This window comes from Salvelinus sp. IW2-2015, linkage group LG15 (assembly GCF_002910315.2).
Source record: "Salvelinus sp. IW2-2015 linkage group LG15, ASM291031v2, whole genome shotgun sequence".
Classification (NCBI taxonomy): Eukaryota; Metazoa; Chordata; class Actinopteri; order Salmoniformes; family Salmonidae; genus Salvelinus; species Salvelinus sp. IW2-2015.
In genome coordinates this window covers 45,467,348-45,476,161 of record NC_036855.1, presented here as the reverse complement: position 1 = coordinate 45,476,161, position 8,814 = coordinate 45,467,348, and the positions used below count along the sequence as shown (strand labels likewise).

Sequence of the window (8,814 nt, the reverse complement as noted above, 5' to 3'; positions counted from 1 at the left end):
TCTGCCCAGCGGCGCCTGAACTGCCCGTCTGCCCAACGCCGTCTGAGCTTGTCGTCTGTCAAGCGCCGCCTGCGCTGCCCGTCTGTCCTGAGCCTTCAAAGCCGGCCGTCTGTCCTGAGCCTTCAAAGCCGCCCGTCTGTCCTGAGCCTTCAAAGCCGCCGCCTGTCCTGAGCCTCAGAGCCGCCCGTCTGTCCTGAGCTCAGAGCGCCGTCTGTCCTGAGCCTTCAGAGCCGCCCGTCTGTCCTGAGCCTTCAGAGCGCCCGTCTGTCCTGAGCCTTCAGGCGTCGCAGACAGGAGCCGCTAGAGCCTTCCGCCAGACAGGAGCCGCTAGAGCCTTCGCCAGACAGGAGCCGCTAGAGCCTTCCGCCAGACAGGAGCCGCTAGAACCTTCCGCCAGACAGGAGCCGCCAGAGCCTTCCGCCAGACAGGAGCCGCCCAGAGCCTTCCGCCAGACAGGAGCCGCCAGAGCCTTCCGCCAGACAGGAGCAGCAGGCCTTCCGCCAGACAGGAGGCCAGAGCCTTCCGCCAGACAGGAGCAACCAGAGCCTTCCGCCAGACAGGAGCAGCCAGAGCCTTCGCCAGACAGGAGCAGCCAGAGCCTTCCGCAGACAGGGCAGCCAGAGCCTTCGCCACAGGAGCAGCCAGAGCCTTCCGCCAGACAGGAGCAGCCAGAGCTTCCGCCAGACAGAGCAGCCAGAGCCTTCGCGACGGAGCAGCCAGAGCCTTCCGCCAGACAGGGAGCAGCCAGAGCCTTCCGCCAGCCATGAGCAAGCCAGAGCCTTCAGCAGTCATGAGCTGCCCATCTGAGCCCTCCAGTCATGAGCTGCCCTCCAGTCATGAGCTGCCCTCAGTCATGAGCTGCCTCCAGTCATGAGCTGCTCCAGTCATGAGCTGCCTCCCAGTCACTGAGCTGCCCTGCTCCAGTCATGAGCTGCCCTCAGTCATGAGCTGCCCGCCAGTCCGTGACGGCTGCCATTAGTAGGGAGCGACCATTCAGTCCAGAGCTGCCTCTCTGTACGGAGCTGCTCTCTGTACGGAGGCCCCTTCAGTCCGGAGTTTGCCCCTCTGTCCTGAGCTACCTCTCTGTCCTGAGCTACCTCTCTGTCCTGAGCTACCTCTCTGTCCTGAGCTACCTCTCTGTCCTGAGCTACCCTCTGTCTGGCTACCTTCTCTGTCCTGAGCTATCTCCTCTATTTAAGGGGGACCTTTGTGAAGGTTCCTAGACCAGGGTCAGGGGCGAGGGTCGCCACTCAAAGGACGCTAAGGAGGGGGACAAAGACAATGGTGGAGGGGTGTCCTCGTCCTGCGCCGGAGATGCCACGCGGACAGATGCCCACCCAGACCCTCCCCTGGAGTTTTAGGGGTGCGTCCGGAGTCCGCACCTCAGGAGGGGGTACTGTCACGTCCTGACCATAGTTCTTGTGTGTTTTTGCTTGTTTAGTGTTGGTCAGGACGTGAGCTGGGTGGGAACTCTATGTTGTGTGTCTAGTTTGTCTGTTTCTATGTTCAGCCTAATATGGTTCTCAATCAGAGGCAGCTGTCTATCGTTGTCCCTGATTGAGAAATCATATATAGGTGGCTTGTTTTGTGTTGGGGATTTGTGGGTAATTGTCTATGTCTAACGTTAGTAGCTTGTGTATGCACTTTCGTTTGTAGCTTCACGGTCGTTGTTTGTTGTTGTTTTGTTAGTTTGTAACAGTGTTTCGTTTCGTGTTCATCTTCGTCAAATAAAAAGAAGATGTATTCGCTATCACGCTGCGCCTTGGTCCACTCTCTCACAATACGAAGAAGATCGTGGACACTGTCAAGACAGACCTGGTAAGCAGTGACCTCCAGAACTCAGTCATCCAGTGTGTTTCACCATAGGGATGTGGGTTTCCGTAAGAGGGCCCAGTCTGCTGAGGACGAAGRCAGCTCGTCATCATCACTCCAACACCTCACCCTCTCAGAGTTCCTCAAAGAGTATGTCCCATTTCACTAATCTGGCTCCCATGCCACGCATGAGTAGCGCAAGACCCGCCTGGCATAACCTATAATAACCCATTAACCCTGGCCACCATTTTCTTAGACTAAGCCTGGTATGCTCCAGGGTGAAGTTTCCCCTGGTTACAGATCTAGGATCAGAKTACCCTCAGCCAATCTTARCCTTAACCATTAGTGGGRGAAAGGCAAAACTGACCTATGATCAGTGTCTAGTGGCAACTCTGTCTTGTTCACCCGATCTAATCATTTTTTTAAACTAATCTAATAACAACTCAATATGACACCTACCTCTTTACAAAACTGAACCATACCGCAACTTCTTAACCAGCCACAATACACTTGTCTTAACCCTATCCTAAAGTTTTTTTATATCTATATATTAATTTATTTTACCCTTATTTTACCAGGTAAATTGACTGAGAACTCATTAGTTACAGGGTTCATCGCTACTTCGTCCATCTGAAGAGAAGTGGAGCTCCTACCTGATGCCAACTATGATTCAGGCTAATGGCAGGATAGTTAAGGAATCCCAAATGGCACCCTATTCCCTATGTAGTGCCCTACTTTAATTGTATTTTTATTTTACCCTTATTTTACCAGGTAAGTTGACTGAGAACACATTCTCAGTCAACTTAATGACAAGATCCCAATGGGCATTTTGACCAGAGCCCAACGGGCTTTTGTCTAAAAGTAAGGCACTATATATGGAATAGGGTGCCATTTGGGAGGCATCCCTTGTCTTTGAACTCTGTTACACCAGATGTTATCAGTATGGCTCGGTTCTGCTTTGTCATGGAAAAACTGTGTATTGCATTGCATGTACTCTAAATGTCCTCCTGCCTCTAACAGAATACCTATCACCTGGAATGTCTACTCTACCTACTAGTAGTGTTATGAATAGCTGACATATTATGTGTCAAGGTCATGCCATGAATAGCATCGAGACATAATTTAAACTGTTGGGTTATTCCAAACTTTCCAAGTATGTTACTAAGAGTRATGGTATTTTTGACCAGGGGTGGCCAATCCTGGAGGCCAATCAATTTATCATGGTCTTCAATCTCTACACCCTGAATAGTTTTACTCAGGTGTTAATGTGTTTGAGTTGACCACTCCTGGTCTAGATTAATGAGATAAACCTAGCTAGCCTGGTCCCAGATCTGTGTGTGCTCTTGCCAACTCCATGGCTCACTGTCAAGCCAGAAACAGACTGTAACCCAGGCTAAAACCTAGCTTCACTGTACTATGGAATGTCATACTGAAATTCCTTTCCTAAAAACAGGATTGAAGATGAGGAGTGGGATAAATACATAATTCCCTCCAAGGTTGAGTCAGAGAAATACAAAGTGAGCAGAACCTTCAGCTTCCTGAAGAGCAGGATGTCCAGCCCACGTAACAAGATCAAGGTGAGYGCCCCGGGGTGTAGTTTCCCCTAGGTACAGATCTAGGATCAGCTCCCCTCCCCCAATCCTAACCTTAACCATAAGTAGCAGAAATGCAAGACTGACCCAAGATCAGCATCTAGTGGCAAATTCAACCTACGTACACCCAAGTGAAATAGACAACAAACACTCTGTTGGTTATTCTCCAAGTTACAAAAAAATATACTGTAGTACTACAGCAAAATCCAGTTCTTGGGTTAAAAGTTTAAGATTATCCAAACCAGACCAGTGCTACTGGACCTGTTGGACTCTCCCACACAAACTTTTTAACACCTCTGTCAGGATTACTATTCTGCTGGGAGCCATTGTCTGGGAATGGTGCCTTTGCTCGGGGAAGGGAAAATTCCCTTTCCATACATCTTAGCAACAGGACACAATGAAAACATCCTTTAATATAATCTACAGACYCCCAGCGCAGGGCCGGGATCCAAAACACATTCCATTATACACAATCACTCATATACCCATGTGCACTGAAAAGCACACACAAATCCAATAGACTGTGCTTTAATCTCTCTCTCAAGCTCTCTCTCTTACTCACKGGTACATCAAATAAAACACCCCCACCCATGGCTTTGGCTTCTCTGGGGCTTTCTGCACTGTAGGTGAAGGAGGGAAAAGAGAAGACTGGAAAGGAGAAGACAGGAGCAACTAACGTACACCAGTTTGTGYCAGTCTCTCCCTCAGGACCCTCTGGTCTGTCTGTATATGTGGCCTGTGACAAGCCTGTCCCTGGGAAAGAGTTGCTGCAGTGTACCAGTGAGTACTGTACTTTTTGTCGCACTCTATGTAGGGGACCATTGCTCAGGTCTTTGGCCATGTCTAATAACAAGGCAATTTGATAGCAATTCCAATCCAATGAGATTGCTAATTAAAATGTATTTATAGAAGCTTTAATGCTAACATGGAGGATAGTTTGGTCAAACTCTGTGCACAATTGGCTCTGCTGAGCACTAGTATCTGATTACTGTGACAATTAACATACTGAGTGAAAGTCATAAAATGTCACTTCCTCCCTAGACTGCTCTCTGAGTGTCCATAAGGGCTGTCGTGACTCGGCTGCAGCCTGTGGGAAGGTATGSGTCACCTACTGAACATATTCTTTCACCTTTGACCCCATGAGTACTGTATATCACTGAGAACTAATGCTACATTCATGCCATGTGTTCGGAAATACAACTTCTAAACTCAGAGCAACAAGTTGTTTGCATTCATGTGCTTTGAATTCAGAGAGAATGACAATTGACTAACGCCTGACTAGTTACTTCAACCATAAAAGAGAATTAYGGCTAACATGCTCGCAAACAAACAMATKATTKTGTTCTAAAACATATTTATATAAATAGGCTGTTTTTGATGAATAACATTTTGTTGTTTGTAATTAACTGCTGAAAAGATTATGTCGTCAACGGTAATTTCCTTGGTAGGTGATATCAGAGTTCAGCATGTCGGAGAAGTTGGAGTACTCATATCTTACCCGAGTTTCCGATTTGTAATTAAGAGTTGGAGGGCCATTCAAATAGATTTTTTACCCTCGGAAACTACAATTTCCGAGTTTCAGACATGTTTTGAACGCGTCATAAAGAACATGGAGACCTATGCTAGGATCCTATTCACGCTATAGCTGAGCTGGGAGAATACATGGCATCCAGTCTAGCTTTGTCTTGTAAATGTACTCACCAGTGTTGATTTTAGCATGTCAATCTTGGTGTGGCAAACCAAAAAATGCATGCCAGCAAAGCCACTACACAACACAACATAGCACTAAACAATACATTAATTGCACTATAACGGTGAGAAACTGTGCCAACAAACTGTTAGGKCCTACATAGAGCTGTCCAAACAGCAGTCCCAACTTACCACTGCTACACCTGGCTATCAGAGAAGCCTTGTCTAGCAGCGAAACAGTTCATTCAGCATCAATGTATGCTTTAAAAAAAAAAGCTGATATGGCTGACTTGCTTAAAACTCGTAAAGGATTAGCCCCTTTTTTTTCAATTTTCTCCTAAAATGACATACTGCACCAACGCATAGGTACTCACACGACCAACGGACATGGGAACAATAATCGACAAGACATGGAAACCAAAGGGTACTTAAATACAAATACTAATCAGTGGGAATAGGTGTGGGATGTGATGAAGGTTCCGGGAGGGATTCGTGACAGTACCCCTCCCAGATGCGCTGCACCAGTAGCGCAATTACACCGGCCTCGACGACGATCGCAGGAACGCAGTGCGGGTCGATCAGTACCCGATGCAGCTGCCGAAGTTGCGTGTCGTCGGACGGGCCAGTTGCTGCTGCTGAAGTTGCGGTGCCGTCGGATGGACCAGTAGCAGTGGCGTCGGACGGCCGGTTGTGGCGGCGTCGGACGGACCCGTTGCAGGTGCCGAAGTTACGGCGGCGCCGGACATACCAGTCGCAGCGTTGTCGGACCGGCATTCCTGCGGTCTCCCTCAATGGTCGATTATTCTGTCACGTTGATATAAAGGATTTGGAGACAGGCAACGGAATAACATAGGGGTTTTTAATACACCAAAACAAACATGTATCCAAAACACTGGGCTGTACCCAAAACAAAGAGCAAGGGAAACTCGTTCGTAAACAACACGGGACGATACCCGTAATACACAATATATAAAGCAGTAGCAGCTATAACAGCTGCACCAACGCAGAGGTACTCACACGACCAACGGACATGGGAACGATAATCGACAAGACCATGGAAACCAAAGGGCCATATAATAAATACTATCAGTGGAATAGGGGAGGTGTGCGTGATGAAAGTTCCGGAGGGATCCGTGACATATAGAGGCGATTGACTGTGATTTAGATTAAGACATAATGAGTGAAGTAGGTACGGATATGAGGTCAGATTATTAAGATTTGTTTGTGAGCAGTGTGTATGCGACAGATAGTCTCTCAGCATAATGGGTTAGTACCGTTTCTGACCAGTATTCTCTCTGTGACGCAGTCGAACTCGTGGGATAAATAAAGGGGGCATATAAGCAGACAATGAAAGCTCTTACATTATTCGATGATTACATTTCTCTAAAATGTAATCATACACTACTGCTCAAAAGTTTGAGAACACCTACCCGTTCAAGGGCTTTTCTTTATTTTTACTAGTTTCTACATCGTAGAAAAGTAGTGAAGACATCAAAACTATGAAATAACACATATGGAATCATGTAGTGACTAAAAAAGTGTTAAACAAATGAAAATGTATTTTATATTTGAGATTCTTCAAATAGCCACCCTTTGCCTTGATGACAGCTTTCCACATACTTGGCATTATTTCAATCAGCTTCACCTGGAAATGCTTTTCCAACAGTCTTGAAGGAGTTCCCACATATGCTCAGAACTTGTTGGCTGCTTTTCCTTCACTCTGCGGTCCGACTCATCCCAAACCATCTCAATTGGGTTGAGGTTGGGTGATTGTGGACCAGGTCATCTGATGCAGCACTCCATCACTCTCCTTCTTAGTAAAATAGCCCTTACACAGCCTGGAAGTGTGTTGGGTCATTTTCCTGTTGAAAAACAAATGATAGTCCCCCTAAGCCCAAACCAGATGGGATGGCATATTGCTGCAGAATGCTGTGGTAGCCATGCTGGTTAAGTGTGCTTTGAATTCTAAATAAATCACAGACAGTGTCACCAGCAAAGCACCCCAACACCATAAAACCTCCTCCTCCATGCTTTACGGTGGGAAATAAACATGCGGAGATCATCCGTTCACCCACACCAATTTGGACTCCAGACCATTGCTCGTGTTTCTTGGCCCACGCAAGTCTCTTCTTATTATTGGTGTTCTTTCGTAGTGGTTTCTTTGCAGCAATTCAACCACGATGACCTGATTCACACAGTCTCATCTGAACAGCTGATGTTGAGATGTGTCTGTTACTTGAATTCTGTGAAGCACTTATTTGGGCTGCAATTTCTGAGGCTGGTAACTCTAATGAACTTATCCTCTGCAGCAGAGGTAACTCTGGGTCTTCCATTCCCGTGGCTAGAGCCAGTGTCATTATATCGCTTGATGGTTTTTGCGACTGCACTTGAAGAAACTTTAAAAGTTCTTGAAATGTTCTGTATTGACTGACCTTCATGTCTTAAAGTAATGATAAACTGTTGTTAATCTTTGCTTATTTGAGCTGTTCTTGCAATAATATGGACTTGTTTTTTTACCAAATAGGGCTATCTCTGTATACATTTACATTTTAGTCATTTAGCAGACGCTCTTATCCAGAGCGACTTACAGTAGAGTGCATTCATTTTATTACATTTTTACATACTGAGACAAGGATATCCCTACCGGCCAAGAGCAGACGCTCACCCCTACCTTGTCACAACACAACTGATTGGCTCAAACGCATTAAAAAGGAAAGAAATTCCACAGATTAAACTTAAAACTTTTAAGAAGGCACACCTGTTAATTGAAATGCATTCCAGGTTACTACCTCATGAAGCTGGTTGAGAGAATGCCAAGAGTGTGCAAAGCTGTCATCAAGGCAAAGGGTGGCTTTTTTCTAGTGTTGGTGGGGGCAGCCAGTGGAGAGATTCGTTCATAAAGCCCATCATGCTTGTTTGTTTTTTATTCAAGTTGTGAAATAATGACCAGTGAAAGAACAGGTTTGCAACTCTTGGCATTACAAGTCTCTCACCAGTTCAGAGGTAGTAATCCACTGAAATGCATTTCAAATTAGAACTAATGGTGTGCCTTCTTAAGTTATTAAGTTTAAATTACATCTGTGGAATTTCTTTCCTTTTTAATGTGCGTTTGAGCCAAAGTGTGTTTGTGACAAGGTAAGGGGTGGTATAACAGAAGATAGCCCTAATTTGGTAAAAAACCAAGTCCAATTTATGCAAGAACAGCTCAAATAAGCAAAGATTAACACAGATTATCATTACTTTAAGCACATGAAGGTCAGTCAATACAGAACAATTTCAAGAATTTTAAAGTTTTTTCAAGTGCAGTCGCAAAACCTCAAGCGATATAATAGACACTGGCTCTAGCCACGGGAATGGAAGACCAGAGTTACCTCTGCTGCAGAGGAATAAGTTCATTAGAGTTACCACAGCCTCAGAAATTGCAGCCCAAATAAGTTTTCACAGAATTCAAGTAACAGAACACATCTCAACATCAGCTGTTGAGAGGAGACTGTGTGAATCAGGTCATCGTGGTTGAATTGCTGCAAAGAAACCACTACGAAGTAATAAGAAGAGACTTGCTGGGCAAGAACACGAGCAATGGTCTGGGTCCAAATTGGGTGTGGGTGAACGGATGATCTCCGCATGTTATTTCCCACGTAAAGCATGGAGGAGGAGGTGTTATGGTGTGTGGGTGCTTTGCTGGTGACAATGTAAGACATTGACATTTTAGAGAAATGTA

The 8,814-nt window shown here is 45.9% G+C and overlaps 1 protein-coding gene across 1 annotated transcript in view; it reads left to right on the top strand.

Moving 5' to 3' along the window:
* Positions 1-8,814, top strand: part of LOC111974544 (rho guanine nucleotide exchange factor 28-like) — a 42,961-nt gene that overhangs the window by 14,103 nt on the left and 20,044 nt on the right. The window contains exons 4-6 of the mRNA XM_024002315.3: positions 3,266-3,389; positions 4,031-4,184; positions 4,446-4,501. Of these exons, the coding sequence (XP_023858083.1) occupies positions 3,363-3,389; positions 4,031-4,184; positions 4,446-4,501 (237 nt within the window). The 5' untranslated portion in view covers positions 3,266-3,362. The remainder of the gene's footprint in view (positions 1-3,265; positions 3,390-4,030; positions 4,185-4,445; positions 4,502-8,814) is intronic.